Source organism: Panicum virgatum, chromosome 6K (assembly GCF_016808335.1).
Source record: "Panicum virgatum strain AP13 chromosome 6K, P.virgatum_v5, whole genome shotgun sequence".
Classification (NCBI taxonomy): Eukaryota; Viridiplantae; Streptophyta; class Magnoliopsida; order Poales; family Poaceae; genus Panicum; species Panicum virgatum.
In genome coordinates this window covers 13,748,743-13,768,105 of record NC_053141.1, presented here as the reverse complement: position 1 = coordinate 13,768,105, position 19,363 = coordinate 13,748,743, and the positions used below count along the sequence as shown (strand labels likewise).

The following is a 19,363-nucleotide window of genomic DNA, read 5'->3' as shown; positions in this document are numbered from 1 at the left end:
ATTCATAATAAATCAACCGGAGCTTCGAAAATTATGAAACCAGTTTCATAATTCTTCTAAAATCATGTTGTACACGTTAGAGTAGGTTTTGTTGTGAGTTGAATCTTATTTGAGCATATTTATGCAATTTTTGCACTTTGCCCCTTGGTTTTATAGGTAATCATGAATAGGTCCGGCTGCTGAAGAGACGACCGACAACCAGGACTACTAGGAGACTCCAGAGTACTACGAGGAGCCCTCAGGTTCATGCTCATCTACGACTTGAATTTCCATTAAGCATTGCTTGTTAGAATTGCTAACGCTTTACTGTTATGATGAGATAAACCTGCATAGCCTATTTAATTACCGTACTCCTTGTTTTCCCATGATTACCATGAATTATTATTGAATGATTACCTTGAATTACCATGAGTGTGAATGTGTATGTGTGGGAATTCATGATTATGATCGTGTTGGCGTGAGTGAAGATTCCACTATATGAGAAGTTGGTGATTAGGGCTCTTTTGATGGGGCCAGCGACCGGCTAGAGATGTGTATTGGGCACATCCTAAGGAGCACCTGTGGAGGGTGCAGAACATGGAGAGGCAATAGCTATTATGGCTGCCTATGGAGAGGCGAATCCTGTTATGGATGCTTATGGCAGACCTCTGCGGTGGACTGCTCGAGTAGAAGATGCTTGCCCTGGCTCGTAAGAACATATGCGGTAACTATGATTTGTGGGACTTTGTCGAACATGCACACCACTTATCCACTATGCGGGTGGACCCGGTCCAAGCTAGCTATGCACGCCACCAGATCTGTTAGTAGGATGGGTATTATTGTGCGGGGGAGGTTCAGTGCAGGGATGGTACTTGCCTCACGATACCACGAATGGAAAGGGGAGAGCCTCACAACTCCGGGGCGACCTCTTGCGAGAACAGGATGGTGCCTTGGGGTTAGCTGGGTCATTCCCGGCTGGCGTCGGGGCGAGTGGGTATAGGTGTACAACCCCTGCAGGGTGAAAACTATACGTATAGCCGCGTATTCGGTCATGTATATTCCTACTCTTCTATTACTTCATTTAGTTTAGTGTTACTTGATTTCTACCTCCCTCTAGTACCACTTTTACTGCTCGAATAGCAGTTGAGGTGCGGGGAGTAGGAGTTCCCGCACCAACTTGGGATGGGCTTTTGAAGGTGTGAGTCGACCGGTGCCGGCACAGCCCGTGTCGAGAAGTTATGGATGACATATATATGCTTGCTACTTGCATAGGAAACCCCCAGCATACCCATTGGCTACTTTTGTACCTTATTGCATCCACTTAAAGCTTGCATACAGATGGTGACGTGAACCTATCCCGTCTTTGGGGATAGTTTGGCAAGATGCAAAATCTGATCAGGAGTTCGACACCAACAATGACGGATGGTACGACTGAAGCCCTAGAAGCATGTGCTATGCTCAAGTCTTGCTTGTAGAGTTGAAGTTCAAGATGAAGGATGGCCCGAAGACTAGCTACCACTACCTATTTATGTTTGATCCAGTTTAGCCCAATGGGCTTGTGATAAAAGATTCGTACTACAAATCCTTTGGATATTATAATAATTAACCCATGTTTGTACTCTTTTAAGTAAGTACTGATTTACTGCCTGAGATGAGTTCTGTATGCGATAGCTACTGATCCAGTGACAATCACGACGATACAGGGATTCGGATTCTCCTCTCGAAAACCCAGGTCATTTCACTTTAGCTTTTGTATGAACCAAACCGTAGATCCATTGTAGGCTGAGAAAGTGAAACAAATTAATTTTTGCACCCAACACTGGTGTTACCTTTACCCTTGCAGTTTTCAAGGGGAAACTCCAAGTGAGCCACATGCATATGTACTTATTTATTGTCGTTGTCCCTGGTATATTTTATGCATGTAGTTTTATATTTTGGAAAATGTCTAAATTACTACCCTCAACTATAGCCAAAGTCTGAATAACCCCCTAAACTATTGTTTGGTTTATTTTACCCCCCAAATTGTACTCTTTGGTTCAAATTACCCCCCTAACATAATTTATCTTTTTCATTTCTCCATGTATAGGTGGAGTTTTAAGTTGAAATTTTACAAGATGATAGTACATATCATAACACATATTAGGAAAATATATCATAATTTTTTATGATATATTTGAGGTTAAAATTCAACTTGTGTATGGAGAAACAAAAAGAACAAATTGTATTATGGGGTAGAATGAACTAAATGGCATAGTTCAGGGGTTAAATTGGACCAAGTTATAGTTTATGGGGTTATCCGGACTTTGGCTATAGTTGAGGGGAGTAATTTAGGCTTTTTCCTTATATTTTTACAGATATACTTCCATCCACGAAGAATACCTCAAACGGATTTAGAGTTAGGGAGTACTTGAAGTTTGTGTCTAGCTTGCCATTAACTTCATCAATTTAAATATGTGCCAGCCTGAAGGTATACTAACAGGGGTAGCATTGTGTGCGTGGTGAACAAGTGAGTATGCATACGTGCTTGTGAGTGTGAGTGTTTGCATTTGTATTGTGTTTCGTAAAAAAAAACATTGAGAAACATATTGGGAGAAAAAGGAGAGACCATCTCATCAATCATATATATTTACGTACACTAACATAAATTGGATAAATAAATGATTAACTTTTTCGAGCATATAAATGATTAACTTTTTGAGTTGTTGCCCTCACACCTATCACAATGTGTATCCACAGGCAACTAATCTTCATTCTTTTGTTCTTCTCTCCCCAAACTTTTATAGCAAGAAAAAGAGTATTTGTGTCCTTTCATGTGGAGATGTGTTAAAGAAAAAATTTCATGGCGAGTAAGACAATGCCGTGATGTATATGCACCACATATACGATGCAAGGCATGCATATGTCACACACAGGCTGCTGGTTAATTATACGATGAAAAGCCGGACCGATCATTGAACCGGTAGTGGGTTCATTGGTCTGACCAGCAGGCTGGGCCAGTTTGCCCGGTTTGAATATTAGTCTTATATATATTGTGTATACTCTTAGAAATAACACGTCAGCAAAGGTGGCTTTTAGTCTGTAGACCCAGGTTCGAAACCCACCAACATCATATTTTCTCTGTTTTTGCGTTTATTTGACTTATGGGCCTTGAGTTGGGCTGATTAGAGTAGCGATTGGACAAATGGATCGGCGTATGCCAGAGTGTGCGTGTGTTGTGAGTGTCTGAGTTGTACTGTGTAATCTCAAAACAATGTTATAGCCAAAATGTCATGGACCGGTACTAAATGGTTTTTGCGAAATTTTCACGCGTAAATGCGCACGCGCGTGGTTGCGAGGATTCGAACCCATCACCTCCGGCCTCGCGCGTTGCTTCCTTACCATCTCACCTATGCATCACATGTGACTGGGTCAGAGATGCTCTCCTTTTGAACCAACTCGTGGAGGACCATTTAGTACTGGACCAAGACACCGATCGGTACTAAATGTTGCATTTTAATATCGGTCGGTGCTACCGGCCGGTACTAAACGGACGTGCCATTTTATTATAGGTCGGTATCACTGATCGGTACTAAATGGCCTCTGAGTAACAAAAATTTCTATCCGGTACTAATTTCACACATTAGTACCGGATGAAAATGCGTGCGGTACTAACATGTTGGACGGATGCCCATTTTTCGGTAGTGTGGTAAGGCCTCCTGTTCCTGGTTTTTCCGGTTCAACGTGGTCCGGTCCATGTTTTCGTTCACTGCACACACATGGTCATGATCTCCAGTGCGGTGACACCTGGCACCGTGGCCTTCTTGGCATCAGTAGCTTCCCCCACTCTGCCAACTTCCCTGTCCGCGATCATAGCAAGTCTTCTATCCTAACGCTTTATTCATAGAAACCAAGGTTTGCGTTGCGGTCTTGGCGAGCTATGAAGGTAAATTCCAACACGACGTGCTCTCTTGACAATACTAGTAGCCTAATAATGTTGAAAGGAACCGGTATGCTCGTGACCTGAGAGGCGAGGGGGTAAATTAGTCAAGTTCAACTATGTAGAATAAAGAAAGAGGGGTGACCTTGCTTGACAATTGGCATCCAGAGTTCCAGACGAAGCTTCCTTATGACCAACAGAGGAGTGGGGCACTGGGGCGACAGCTACCAACGAATCAAATAAATTTGCTTGGGTAGGAAGCACCCGGTGAAGATGTGGCCCGAAGTTTCCTGTTTGTGACGCAGAGGAGCACGGAGGCGCCACAATTCAATAGCGACAAAAATCTGCATACCAAGCAAGCCCACGTCCACACTACAACAAATCAACACAACTTATCCATATAATAACAGTCTCTCCGATACTTCTTCCATCCCAAATTATTAGTCATTTTGGCTTCTCTAAATACATCGATTTTGTATGCACCTAGACATGATATATATCTAAATGCATAGCAATATTGATGTATCTAGAAAAGCAAAAACGGCTACTAATTTTGGATGGAGGCAACAATGGCAAGTAGAAGCATGCAAGTAGTCAATGTACTAATTTGCGCACCATGAACAAAAGACTATACCAATTCTTGTAAGATGTTGCTTGCCGCTTGGAAATTACTATGCTTTGAGTTGACTAAAGCTAGAAAAATAGACAGTATTCTAACTTTTGTTATGTGTGTTTGACAACTGAAGAAGGGACATGCTGCCGGGAACTGTATAGTAGAAATGGAAGTTGTCGGGGGGAATTAACACGGGAGTTTAGTTTTTAATCCCGGTGTCTTATTTGGATTATGAAGTAATTTGTCAAGAGAAGGAGTTTAAGAGGGAATTCGAGTTCGATGTTATGGTTAAGATTTTTAGGAAAAAAATCTAAATGTACACAGTTTCTGTCCACTCAGAATCTCTTGACATGGTAAGGTGAGAGTTTGCCCTCACTACCGGACTTCGCTACTTTGCCGAGTACCACAAACACTCGGCAAAGGCCAGAAATCACTCGGCAACAACTTTGCCGAGTGTAGCTCACGGCGAAGCGCACACGGCGTTTCATCTGACGGCGAAGCAGGCTTTGCCGAGTGCCATTTCACGGACACTTGGCAAAGCTTTGCCGTGTGCCAGGCCCCACTCGGCAAAATAAAGTAAACGGGACGGTCGTGCAGTAAACGTGACGGGAAGGAAGAGGTGGGAATGGGTTTTTTTGCCAAGTGCCAGATGTAATGCACTCGGCAAAGTTTCCATTAGGCACTCGGCGAAGTTTTATACGTTGGCGAGTGCTGTCCGACCGGCACTCGGCGAAGTTTGGAACTTTGCTGAGTGCCAGACTTGTGGCACTCGGCAAAGTTCCAAACTTTGCCGAGTGTCTAGGTAATAGCACTCGGCAAAGACTTTTTCCAAAAAATAGAAAAATGGTCACTTTGGCGAGTGTCTGGGTAATAACACTCGGCAAAGCTTGCTGCTTTTTTTGTATTTTCTGCTTATTATGTAATAACCACATCCATCACAAATATAGCATATATACATTCCAGGCAGTTAATATAGCATATATACAGCACATCCACCACAAATATCGCATAATAGCACAAATATCTCACGGTACATAGCACGAATATCACAAATAGCAGAAGTCCAACATCGATGCCATAAGTGTAACGTTCAACAACCACAAGTCCAACAAATTAAACAAGCCTAGTCCAACAAGCACAAGTCTGTAGAACAAATACCATAAACAACTCTAAATCAGTTAGGTGGCCACTCTGGTGCTGGTGCCGGTGAATGCTCGTCCGGAGGCTCATTTGACGCCCCAATCCATTGATTCTGCAAAAAGAAATTGACATAGGATTACATTTCTAAGTCAATATGTATGCGCAAGCAAGTAAATAGATTCATACTCACAGGAGTGCCTGTAGCGCCAGGTGGAGGAGAGATAGAAGGAAAGCCTATCTGTGGCAGCGGTGGTGGAGGCCAGGGCACCGTTGCCGGCGGTTGATAGTTGATCAACGCGCCAAGACCTTGGAGGTAGGAGAACATGGTCTGCATCTGTTGTTGCGCGGTCTGTCGCTCAGCAAGAAGCGCCTGCTCCATCCTCTACCGCTCCCGCATCCGCTCTTCCTGCCACTTGCACTCTTGCTCCTGCCTCAGTGTCCGCTCCTCCTCCAGCCTCGCCTCGATCTCCTCCCGCCTCTTCTTATCTTCGTCCATCTTGGCCTATAAGATTTCACCCAAATATTACAATGCGAACAAAAGATAACTAAAAGCAACGAACGACAAATGGAGCAGAAATAACCTGGATTGTACGCACGTTGTCCACTGAAGCGTGGGCGTATTGGCGGGGTCGAGTTGGTGGTCCTTGCCCGAAACTGGGAGAGAGTCGGCGTACTGGCTGTGTCGACTAGGCTGTTGGCGAGCCAGTAACGGCCGTGCTTCTTCCCTCCTCCTGCCCTCATGATGGCTTCTCCAAAAAGGGGCTGGGTGGCCGGATCCCATGTGTCCCCATGGAGCGCCCTTCCCATCTCCATGTACACAGTGATGGGCATGTGGACGCTCGGGTTGCTATAGGCCTTGGGTGGATCTGCCGGGTTGTAGGAAACGTCGACGTCGCCCTGCCCTTGTGAGCCATACAGTAAGACATGAACTCGTTAAATTCCTAGTCTTCATGTGATGCTCACTGCAAGCAAAGCGAAAGAATACAATGATTAGTGAGAACGTAGAATTTAGAGTTTGAAAGTACAAAAAAGTGTAATGACTTACCCAAACCTCCTTGTACTCGGGAAGGCCTCGGCTGCCTTGATGGTGTGGTGCACTTTGCATCAACAAGCGGCGCTCCCGGCATAAGTTGTGCTTGTGAATCCACTCCTTGCTGAGCCACTTGTCCACCATCATCTCTCAGCACGCGCCCTTGCCGGCGTACCAGTTCGGAGGTATCTACACGTAATGGAAGCAAAGTGGATGACATTTTCAAAAATCAAATTCAAAAGAAATGAGTAGTGATTTTGTCATTTACCCTCAAGTATTGTTCCTGCGTGAGGAACATATTCCTTGCTACGTCTTTGCTGACCTTCATTTTTTCCACATCGGCGCAGTAGGTAACGACAGCCTGAACACGTGCCTGGTAGTGCAAGTCCTTCACTAGTTTGTGACATGCTGTTTCAGCCACATGAGCCACCCTGGCCTCATATCCTGGCTCGCACCTATAGAAATCCTGCATATAGGCTCGACATTTGCAGTCAATATTCCAAGAATTACAAATATATGGTAACGATTGACCAATGTAGTGTGAGGACTTACCTAGAATTCTCCCAGCACCCGCCTCGCCTTGTTGCCGAAAGACCTCCCTTCCCGATCTTCTGCATCTGGGATGGTGATGTAGTGGTCCCATGTGTATGCCGGCTCCAGGACCCCGACATGCATCACAAGCCCAGGGAAGAGCTACCTGCATAGGGCTCCCAGGATGCCGTTGGGCTTCCTTTTCCTTTTTTGGGCACCCTCCGGCACGAGCACCCAATACCTGCAAAAGTGTATAACATAAAGTATTAGTGTCTTGTGATTTTCAACATATGAATTGAAAAATAAATGCTGACCATCAAAAGTGACTTACCTATCCCCTACTGGTCGAATCATCGGGCGTCTCGCAAGAGGTATCGACCGCTGCGGCAGTTGCGATGGTTCTCGCAACCACACCGACGTTGTACCTCCTGCCACCGCCACCTCCTCTTCCTGGTCCTCCTCCTCCTCCCACATCTCCTCCCGCTCCTCCTCCTCCCGCTCGTCCTCCGCCTCCTCCTTCTCCTCCTCCTCCTACTCCGCTGCCGCTGCCGCCGCTGCCGCTGCTGCCGCCGGCTCCTCTGAAGAAGGTGTCCTCTCCCTCCTACTCCTTCTCGTCCTCCCCTGGCCTCCACCACCTATATTACCTCCTCTCATTCTTCCTGGCCCTTGTCCCCAATGCCTCCTGGACCGCCCTGCTGCATTGGACCCCTCAAGAGCCTCTTGCCCTCCACCACTAGTCCTGTACAAGGAGCTCAGGAAAGTCATCTTGCCGCCGCCTAACATTTCGAATCAATTACCTGCCATGAATAATAGTGAACGAATCAGCAAAAATGAACAATATGTACTTAGCAAATTATGCAAAATAAACAATATATATATATATACAAATATGCAAAATCAGTTCATAGAATTAAACAATTCGGTTCATTGCAAATTATGCAAAAATATGCAAAATAAACAATATATATACATAGAATTAAATAATTCGGTTCATACATGTATTAGAAATAGTCATCATAATCCAGATTAGCTGGATCATAATCCTCATCATCACTATTAGGCATGTCGACATAATCTACATTATCCGAAGGAGGAATGTCAACTTCACTGTCTCTGCCCAAACGCAGCCGCTCAAGTAATTCTAAGTTATGAGCATTTTCAACCTCTTCTCCAGCTTCCTCGTCAGCAACCCTTTCATTGTCCACTTCCATTCCCATCATGTCATTTAAGTTCATTTAAGTCTATCTCGAAACTCCCTTCTAGTCCGTCTTCTTGAAAGAACTCTCTGCCATTGTTGTAGTCTTAAGTGTTTGGGACAGAAAGTTTGCCGTGTGGCGATACCTTATACACAACATCCCAACCCTGAAGACGTTTGTCAGTTTGGCATGGATATGAGAGATAATAAAATTGTGTGGCCTGTTGAGCCACAATATAGACATCGTCGCCTAGTAACTTTGAATCCTGACGAATTTCGACTAGGCCAACATTTGGGGTACACCTCGTTATTGTAGGATCAAACCAATGGCATTTTAAAATTATGGGAGTCAGTGGTACGGAACCATGAAACTTGAGTTTGTATATTTCTTCAACTCTTTCGTAATACTCGACCCCATCTTGGCCTGGCATAAAGACTCCAATATTAGTGGTTTTTCAATTGGGCCGACTTTGCTCGTATCCTGTTGTGTGGAAGCGATATCCATTCACGTCATAAATGTTAAATGACTTGACCCAATAGCTAAATCCATCGGCAACTTGTCTCAACTCGGCACTCATGGACGAATCGGTTTGCCCCTGAAAGCAAAAGCAACATAGTTCGTCATATTGTTCGAACCAACAAATGACTTGACCCTATAGCTAAAGCGATATCCTGTGACTTGACCTTTTGTTGCAACCAATAAATGAAATCGGGCTGAGAATTTCTAGTGCCATTTTCAGAAGAGCCTCCGATTCGTTCTAGGTCGGAGGCCTTGAGCGACGCCAGAATTGACGAAGAAATTGCCTATGTGAAATATGATCAAGGGGGTTGAATGCTGATTAGTGCAAATGCAAGAACATCTTAAATGAGATGCTGAATCGCGGAACCTCGTGAACATGTTAAATGAGAACTTACCCTATGTACGGCTCCATCTCAGAAAAGTGGTCAACAAATAAAGCATGATACGGCGCCACTCTTCATGGTTCAGGGTCTTGTACCTCGCATCACTTGCACTTCCAAGTTGCCCTTGGAAAATGCTGAGGCTCGATTCATTATCGCCAGCATTGTAACGAGGCGGTGGATTATGCACGCTGGGAAGCTTCTCACCATAGTATTTAGTCATGAAGTTTGACACCTCCTCTAGAATATATGCCTCTGCAATCGAAGCCTCAATTTTGCATTTATTCTTACATTTCATTCGAAGAACCTTCTGACATCTTTCAACTGGATAGCACCAACGGAATGCACAGGCCCTCCCATTCTTGCCTCATAAGGCAGGTGCAGAAGCAAATGCTGCATTGAATTGAAGAAGGCTCAACTCTGACGATAACACGGGGCCATTTTTTCCATATCCGCAATAACAACCCGAGATAACTCCTTAGCACAAAGCTGACGAAAGAAATTGCTCAACTCTGCTAGCACGAGCCATACATTATCAGGTAAGTAGCTTCGAACCATCACTAGAAGAAGCCGCTCAATCCATATGTGGTAGTCATGACTCTTTAGCCCATTGATTCGCATAGTAGTCAAGTTCACTCCCCTCCTCAGATTCGCTGCATATCCTTCAGAGAATTGTAACTTTTGGGCCCTCGTGAGGACAAAGTTGGCCTGTGTCTTCTTCCATTTTCTCCTGGGTCTAGGAGTCCTCATTTCGTATCTTGGTCTATCGCACAACATTGCCAGATCCACTCTTGCCTTTATGTTGTCCTTCGTCTTATCAAAAATGTCCATGACTGTTCCAAAAAGTGCCTCCCCACAATTTTTTTCAGTATGCATCACATCAATGTTGTGTGGAAGGAGGATATCATCAATATAGGTGAGCCTCCACAGCCCAGACTCACTGAGTCCAAGCATGTTCCTCACTGTACCCAACAAAATCACTGCCATCGTTGACTCGGAAAACGTCTATCTGAGCATGAATCGTAGCACCCGTCATAATCGGCGGTGCAATTTCTGTGACTTTTACACCTTTCGTGAAGCTCTTAATGTCTTGTCTAAAAGAATGGTCAGCGGGGAGGAATTGTCAATGTTTGTCGAACGATGAATACTTACCCCCCTTCCTCAACTAGATGAACTGCAGAGCTGCCTTGCATGTTGGACATGGAAACTTCCCGTGAGTACACCAGCCTCAAAATATGCCATACGCGGGTAAGTCATGCAGGGAGAATTGGTACCAAACATACATTTTAAAATTTGTCTTTGCTGCTTGGTCATAGGTCCACACCCCTTTGTCCCATGCCTTGACCAAATCATCGATCAGAGGCTCCATGTAAACACTCATTTTATTCCCTAGGTGCTCTGGAATAATCAACGACATGAATATGGTCTGCCGTTGAAATAGGACCCCTGGGGGGGGATTCAGAGGGATAACAAACACGTGCCAGCATGAGTACGAGGCGGCCACCATCCCATAAGGATTGAACCCATCTGTTGCAAGCGCAATACGTACATTACGAGCTTCATCAACCTTATCACGATGAATCCAATCAAAATGGGTCCATGATTCACCATCGGATGGATGCACCATCTTGTCAGGGTTGTATCGAGCACCTTTCTTATGCCATGTCATCTATTGCGCGGATTCCTCGGTCATGAATAGTCGTTGGATCCTCGGAATGAAAGGAAGATAGCGTACGATTTTCATGGGAATCGTGAACTGCTTCTTAGGCTGACCATCACCAGAGTCCACCTCGAGGAACCTAGAGGCTATGCATTTTGGACAGTAAGCGTCTTTCTCATGCTCCTTCCTAAATAAGATATACCCATTTGGATAAGAATGTATCTGCTCATATGGCATCTTAAGTGCACCGAGGATTTTCTGTGCCTGATACATTGACTTTGGCAGAATATGATCTTCTGGAAGCATGCTTCCAAAAATGGTCAATAGACTATCGAAGGCATCTCGACTCAGGCTAAACTGAGACTTCAAGGCCATTAGGTGTCCAATGCCGTCCAGCTGAGAAACCTTTGTATGGCCATGAAGTGGTTTCTGTGCCGCCTCCAACATCTCGTAATATGCCTTTGCAGATGCCTCTGCTCCTCCTCCTGCAGTCCTTCACCGAAATGTGCTTCATGATAGTCATGTAACATGTCTCCAACCCCATCATCAGCATCACAATCATCTATGCGTTGCCTCACGACCTCGTCCCTCATATGGTGGGCTTCACCATGGAAGGTCCACCGGGTATAGTCTGGTGTAAATCCATACTTGCAAAGATGTTGGCTCATAACCTTCTACATTTTCTGTTTCTTATTTCCGCAACGGTTGCATGGACACCACAAAATACTGGATCCTTCAGCCTGACTCCATGCGGCTTCTAAAAAGTCGTTGGTCTTTCGAATCCATTCATCGGTCATGCTAGCCTGACTTGGATGGCCCGTGTACATCCAATGATAGTCATCTATCCTCTAGACTGGAGTGAGTACAATAAAAATCAAATGCATCTAAGTGTTGTCCCTACAATCTAATAGGTGAAGGTAGGTCCTAATCCCACCCGAGTATGCGTAGATATGGCCAGTTCTCATGATCCACTACCATCCGAGACAAAATTTCGGCAGCACCTCCCCACTGTTCTCTAGACACATCCCGGAAGGGAGATTGTGTATCCGGAGAACAACGGGGAGGTGATGCCGAGACTCTATCTCGGATTGGAGTGGACCATGAAAACTAACCGTATGTACGCATCCTCGGGTTGTCCAAATAATGTGGATAATTCGAAACAGATACGGCCATAGATATGCAAAGATCTGCATATTTCCAACCATATCTGTTTTGAATGGGAGACGCCTAACCGGCTTATGTGAACTACGAACAAAATACGAAAAGAGAGTCTTGTACACGTGCTCACCTACGGGCTCGACGGCAGGCCAGGCGGTGACATGCGTGTTGGTGCAGCTCGACGAGGTCGTGCTGCGAAGTGAACGAGTCGAGGATGCTAAAACAACCTCCCTTGTCAACAAAAGAAAAAAGAGTGTCAAAAATAAAACTCCATGAGTTGCTTCTTTGAAACATTTCAAAAAAAAAAACAGGTTTGTTGAGAACATGTATGGTAATGCTATAACAAACAATTCTTGCAGATGTCATTTGTTTTCTTATAGTTTCTTGTAGAAGTAAACAGCTAATACAATATTTCCATTTCATATTAGCTTTCTCAAAACATGTGGTGTGATCCAGACTCATTATTGGACAAGTCTGGTGTCACAGTTCATATGAAAACTAGCTAGAACATGAAATTCCTTCCAACTATAGAAAACTAAATTTCAAGATAACTTCAACATGTGTGAATCATATGATGTACAACTCAAATAGAATTCCACAGTGTGAATCAGCAAATGGACAGCGGAGTGGAGCCAGACCTGTGACGACCTGGCGAGGAGGCGGTGCAGCGGCGCAGCGGAGGTAGGCCGACGGCGCGCAGCAGGGGCGCTGCCTCGCGCCGGGAGCGGCGCTGTGGAGGTGGACCGCAGGCGGCGCACCGCCCGGGCAGTAGGTCCGGCGTGGTCGGCGGCGGCCTGGACGTGCCGCGTGGAGCCGGGGACGTCGTGGAGGTAGGGACGGTGTCGATGTAGCGGGCCGGCGGTGTCGCGGCGGCAGCGCGGCATTGGGGGGGGCGTGGAGGTGGCGAGCCGATGCCATCGTGGCGGGCGGGCGGGGCGGCGCGAGGTGGTGGCAAGTGGCGTAGCGGCAGGGAAGCGCGGCGTCGGGGGGCGGGAGGTGGCGCGGGCAGGGCCAGCGTCAAGGCGGCCTGCCAGCGGCGGCACAACGTGGAGGCGGGGCGGCCCGGTGGCGCAGAGGTGGCTGGGCGGCGCGGCGGCGCGGAGGTGGCGGGACGGGGCGGCGGCGTGGAGTGTGTGCATGAGTGTTGTGTCCATGAGTGATGTGCTAGGGGATTTGGGGGGGGGGGGGGATTCGCGCACTTTGCCGAGTGCCAGATCTGCGGCACTCGGCAAAGTTTTTCTATTTTCCAATTTCAGCTTAATTACTTTCAATTCAAAATATGTGTTCAAATTTTCTGAAAAAACACTAAACGAATCCAAAAATTAACCAAAATTTAACACGAACCAATTCATGATGTCCATTGCCTAAACAAAAAAATTTACAGGCTTCAACGAAAAAAATTCCATTATTTCATGCACTATTAGTGAAAATTCAATTTACATCAATTTAAATACTACATATGGAAAAAACTAAAAATTAACAAATGGATTCAGAAAATAACCAAAATTTAACATTAGACAATTCATCGTGTCTATTGGTTATAAAAAAATTTATAAAGTGAAACTCCAATTCGAACATCACTCTGACTCAAAATTTCAAAGAATCCTTCTCAGTTCTATGAAACTTCTTCGGAGATAGTTCGTTTCGTAAGCTCCGTACGTGACAACTTTTGCAAAACCTTCTCAAACTTTTTCTACGGACTCCCTGTTTGATAACATGATATCATGACAAATTTTTTGGATTTCCGACTACTTTTGATTTTTGTAGAATTTAAAATCTATTTGGCTACAACTCATTCTGTCCCGTTTCATGACCAAGATATTCGAATTTTCCCTTCATCTGTTTAACAATGTCTCCAATTGGACTAAATAACATGAATATAATTTTTCTATTCATTATACTATATTATTCGAATCTCTTCCAGCTTCAATTTGAATTATCCTAAAATATAATTTCAATGAAATAAATTAATAACATATACCTAACTTATTATGAAATATACTAAATTTCGATATGTAGTACCTAGAATAGTGTAAGAACAGACAAAAATGTTTGGAGGGTAACAGAAGAAGTTTTTTTTACTTTGCCGTGTGCCTTGAGACTGACACTCGGCAAAGTAAAGTTTGCCGAGTTCCTTAAGCATGACACTCGGCAATGTGTATGTTTGCCGAGCGCCAGAAGCCAGACACTCGGCAAAGGTGGCACGTGGCTGCCATGTGACCCAGCGACGTCCCGTCCCGGGGCCGTAACGGACGTTAGGGTTTACCAAGTGCCAAGATCTAGACACTCGGCAAAACCTAACATCCGTTACAGCCCGGGACGGCTTTGGGTCACATGTTGGGCACGTGCAAGCTTTGCCGAGTGACTAGCCCGAGGCACTCGGCAAACCGTGCGGTTCGTTACGGCGTCCTGGCCATGTGCCCGCTTTGCCGAGTGTCAAGCATGTGGCACTCGCCAAACCTTGCGGTCCGTTACGACATCGGGTCACCTCTCGGGCACATGGCAGGTTTGTCTATTGCCAGGATGCCAGCACTCAGTAAAACATAATTTTGCCAAGTGCCTGTATCCCATCTCTCGGCAAAGCTGAATGTTGCCGTGTGTCTGTGGCCCAGCACTCGGCAAAGCCGATAGTTGCTGAGTGTTGGTGCTTTGCCGAGTGTCTCCTTTATTACACTCGGTATATTGCTTTTTTGCCTAGTGCTCGACATTGTGCACTCGGCAAAGGTTCGAGCACTCAGCGAATATTTGATTTCCGGTAGTGCCTGTCATAAACTTCATCCCTTCCCTTTCAAACAGGTACTCTCTTACCAAAAAAGAAAAGATTTTGAAATTTCTATCTGTAAGCACCTGTTCGATTATTATATACCTAGGGGCGGAAAAAGATTAATATCTGTTTCTTCTATGTAGCTTGCACAGAATTTTTTTTTCTGTTTCTTCTATGTATAATTCACCAAAAGTCCATGATGAAAGCTATATCTCCCATTCGGCCAAAATAAGCATCTTTCTTTTTTATAAATCCAATATGTTTTTGTAAGATTTTATTTGAAATGTTCTCTAAGTTCGCCAAATATCCCACTATTCACAAAATGAAATTCTGTTACTACGAAGTTGACAAATCAGTCCATCAGAGAAGTAATAAGCTGCTAGTACATGGAAGGCAAAAATGCATAAAACTCTACAAGACTAATTAAATATTAATATTTCCAGGAAGAATGGAGCGGAAGAACTAATTAAAGTTTACGCGGCGGAGCCGAACGTGGCGGTGGTGTCCGCCGTGAATGTTTGCGACACCAGATGATCGGAGTCGAGATGCGCGAAGGGGCTGACCGCCGGCGCGGCGACGTCCTCGTCGCCCTCCAGCATCCGCACCACGCCGCTCATCGCCGGCCTGTCCTCCGGCCGGTACTGCACGCACCACAGCGCCACCGCGCACATCCGCTCCACCTTCTTCCTCCCCTCCTTGCCGGCCTCGCCGGCCAGCGCCCGCGCCGCCAGCGCCTCCGTCTGGCCGCACTCCAGCCGCTGCCACGCCCACCGCGGGTACCACCGCTCCGCGCTCTCGTCGTCCCCCTGCGTGCCGCCGCCGCCGTCGACGTAGTTCCTCCGCCGCCCCAGGATCTCGAACAGCAGCATGCCGTAGCTGTACACGTCGCACTTGTGCGTCGCCGGCGCCGCCATCCACAGCTCCGGTGCCGCGTACCCCGGCGTGCCCCGCCCGCCGCCGGTCATCGTCATGTGCGTCCTCTCCCGCTCGCACAGCCTCGCCAGCCCGAAGTCGGCCACCTTGGGGCGGAAGGCCTCGTCCAGGAGCACGTTGCCGGGCTTGATGTCGTAGTGGATGATCCGCCGCTCGCAGTCGTCGTGGAGGTACCGGATCGCCTTCGCCGTGCCGACGGCGACGTCGTAGAGCTTGTCGAACACGAGCTGCCGGCCGCCGCTGTCGCCGTGGAAGAGGTGTCTGTCCAGCGAGCCGTTGGGCATGAACTCGTAGACGAGCGCCTTGAGGTCGGCGTCGAAGCAGAAGCCGTAGAGCCGGACGAGGTTGACGTGCGACGTCCTGCCGATGGTGCCGATCTCCGCCATGAACTGCTCCTCGGCGCGCCGCCCCATGTTGCTGCCGAGGACCTTCACGGCCACCGGCAGGCTGCCGTGATCCGGGAGGGGGATCTGGCCTCTGAAAACCACGCCGAAGCCGCCGGCGCCGAGCTTCTCGGCGTAGTTGCCGGTGAATTCCAGCAGCTGCAGCGAGCTGAACCGCAGGGGCCGGTTCTTGACGACGTCGACGGCGCCATAGCTGCTGCTGATCGTGCCGCTAGCCATCGTCGCCGTGCTGCCACCGCCGACGACAATCGGTGCCGCTGCTGCCGTCCTCATCTCAACCGTCGGCAACACCGCCGGCTGCGGAAGGCCACCGTACTTGCGCATCATGCGCAGCTTGTAGCACTTGTAGATGAGCACCGATACTACGATTACCACGATCCCGCCGGTGATCACGGACACTGAAGGTTACAAAAAAGCCATGATGCCAATCAGTGAACAGAATTACTAGTTTCTCTTGCAAATCAAACTTTCTGACAACTGATCACGCATCAACAAATTAAACCATGGACGAATTACAAAATCTATCTGCTTACCAATGGCTATTGCAATGTTCCCGCCTGTTGTAGCATCATTAGACGACATATCGGATCGCCGAATGAACCTGGGAATCAATTACTGGTTTTAACAGGTTACCGGTGATTATACAGATATAAGTAAAAGATCGACCAGATCACGATCGACAAGTAATAAACGAAGAGCTCCTGCATTTTGGTTTGACAAGGTTTGCTGGTCAAACTTTGCCATGGAAAAATTAGGGCTGCATTGCGACTATATAAAAGCGACAAGGTGTAGTATAAAAATAAAATGCATACAATGGTAATAATGATTTGTTTATCATGTACTTTTTTGTCTTATTATCAACGTATGACGATATTTATAATAGTCAAAGAGGGAGAACACAGATAATGGCTGAGTTCAGTGAAATTCTATTGTTTTGTTTACTAATCATTTGACTCCAAATGAAGGCAATATTGACCATTGTTTCTTGACGAATATATATACTGCTAAGCGTAACCGAACATCTATCTTAAGAACTTAACTATGACATGTTGCTAGTTGTTTTTAACGTGTGATATATGATCAATCGGTGCACTTCTTCTAATGACAACTACCTCCAAAAAAATGTGTAATTTTAGCGCTTTTGTGCAAAGTTGAACTATGCTGATTAAGTTGGACCAAGTCTTTCTATATATATTAGTGTACAAAATCATATATCATGTGATTAATCTAATGATACTTTTTTGACATCATAAATATTATCTACATCAAATCGCAATTGTAACACATCATGGTTTGATCACAAAGAACAGTGAGTCTGATTGTACCATTGACCAAGAAGCTAGTAAAAAACGAAGAAATTCAGATTCTTATCATGCATGTTTAATTTTTCTATTTGTTTTATTTGTCGAGTTGAATATAATAGTGACTCACTACCGGAGACCACGAGTTCGCCGTGTGCCCGAGGCACACGGCGAAGAACCGTTAGCACACGGCGAAGACTTCGCCGACGGTGGCCGACGGCAAAGCGCCGACGGCAGCTACAGGGACGGTGAAGCCCTTGTTTGCCGTGTGTCAAAAGTCGCGCACACGGCGAACCTTTTCGCCGTGTGTATATATAGGCGCACGGCGAAAAAAAGCGAGAAGACGCCGTCCGGGCTAGCCGACGGCGTCGGCGTCTGTTCGCCGTGTGTCTGCACCGTGGACACACGGTGAACTTTCATACTTCGCCGTGTGTCCTTGGTTTTGGCACACGGCAAATCAGTAAGTTTCGCCGTGTGCCTAGCTTATGACGCACGGCGAATTATGGTCAGTTCGCCGTGTGCCTAGCCCTGGCACACGGCGAACTAGGTTTCCAGGTAGTCACATGGTCACTTTGCCATGTGCCTAGTCCCTGGCACACGGCAAAGTGACCAAACAGATCCTATTCTTTTTTGTTTTTCACATATAAAGGACCCCATATCACAACATATATATCACAGGCATTACATATCACATATATATCACAACTAGCCGGAAATAACTTCAAACACATCCAGAAGTCCAATGCAAAGTCCAGAAGTTCACAAATACATATCTAGAAGTTCACAAGTCCATAAATATTGAAATAAACAAGTTTATGGATGTGGTGGGTCGTCGAACGGTGGGGCGCCGCCGAACTGAGGCGGGAACAACTGCTGTGGGAGCGTCGGTGAGATGCCCGGCGACAATTCTGGCGTATTCGATGCCGCCGATAGATTCTGCAAAAAAAGTAAGACAGTAAATTGCAGGTGAGACAAAAACCAAGTTCTCAAGTTATAATAGAGCACTAAAGGATCATATGTAGGTCCCCTAAATTGTTAAGTGAGTAATGTAAGTCACAATCTCTAAGTCTAAAGTTCTCTAAGTATCTAATACTTCAAAAAAAAACTAAAGGGTTTTCAAAATACTCACCGGAGGAGTAGTAGGAGGAGGAGCCATAGGGAATTGCATGGCTGGGATGGGATTACCCATTTGGACAGAAAGACCTCGAATGTAGTTGTACATCTGGGCCATCTCGGCCGCCTGCTTCTGCTCGTTCTCTTGTCGTATCCTCCTCTCTTCTGCCAGTGCCGCCTCGTACGCCGCCTGTTGCGCTTGCATTTGGTGCTACAATAGTTCATGATAATGTTACAATGCAAAGCAAATATACGTACAAAACGAATGAACTATGAATAAATAAGAAATAACCTGAAGTTCCTGCACTTGGAGCTGCGACACGGACAGCCGTGGCCATATGGCCGGGCTATTGGCCGTGCTCCTCGCTCGAATCTGGGAGAGGGTGGGAGTGCTGGCCTTGTCTAAAAGGCCATCGCCAATGTAGTAGCGCCCATGTTTTTTGCCTCCTCCCACCCTCATAATGACTTCTCCATCAAGGGGCTGGGTCCTCGGATCCCAGTCTGCCCCATGGACCTGTCTTCCCATCTCTGTGTACGCCTGGATACGACTGTGGACGGATGGGTTGCTGTACGCCGAGGGCGGGTCGTCAGGGTTGTAGGTGACGTTGGATGTCGCCTTGCCCTTGCGGGCCAGAGCCCATCCCAGGAACGGGGGGCACTCCTGGCCTTCATGTGAGGACGACTGCGAAAAAGGAAGAAGTTGATTACAAATTATGCTGAATTGAA

General features: G+C 46.4%; 1 protein-coding gene across 1 annotated transcript; it reads right to left on the bottom strand.

Annotated features, from left to right (window-relative positions):
* Window positions 1-15,198: 15,198 nt before the first annotated feature.
* On the bottom strand, window positions 15,199-16,943 carry LOC120713938 (rust resistance kinase Lr10-like). The gene is made up of 2 exons (XM_039999890.1): window positions 16,757-16,943; window positions 15,199-16,621 (listed from the first exon to the last, which is right to left on the bottom strand). Exons 1-2 carry the CDS (start codon window positions 16,803-16,805, stop codon window positions 15,360-15,362), a joined length of 1,311 nt encoding a protein of 436 aa, XP_039855824.1. The 5' UTR covers window positions 16,806-16,943; the 3' UTR covers window positions 15,199-15,359.
* Window positions 16,944-19,363: the final 2,420 nt, after the last annotated feature.

Excerpts from the sequence above, each read along its gene's own strand:
- LOC120713938 (XM_039999890.1), bottom strand. The coding sequence starts at position 16,805 with ATGTCGTCTAATGATGCTACAACAGGCGGGAACATTGCAATAGCCATT. Across the intron at positions 16,622-16,756 it reads GAACATTGCAATAGCCATTG|TGTCCGTGATCACCGGCGGG; the intron begins GTAAGCAGATAG and ends TGTAACCTTCAG.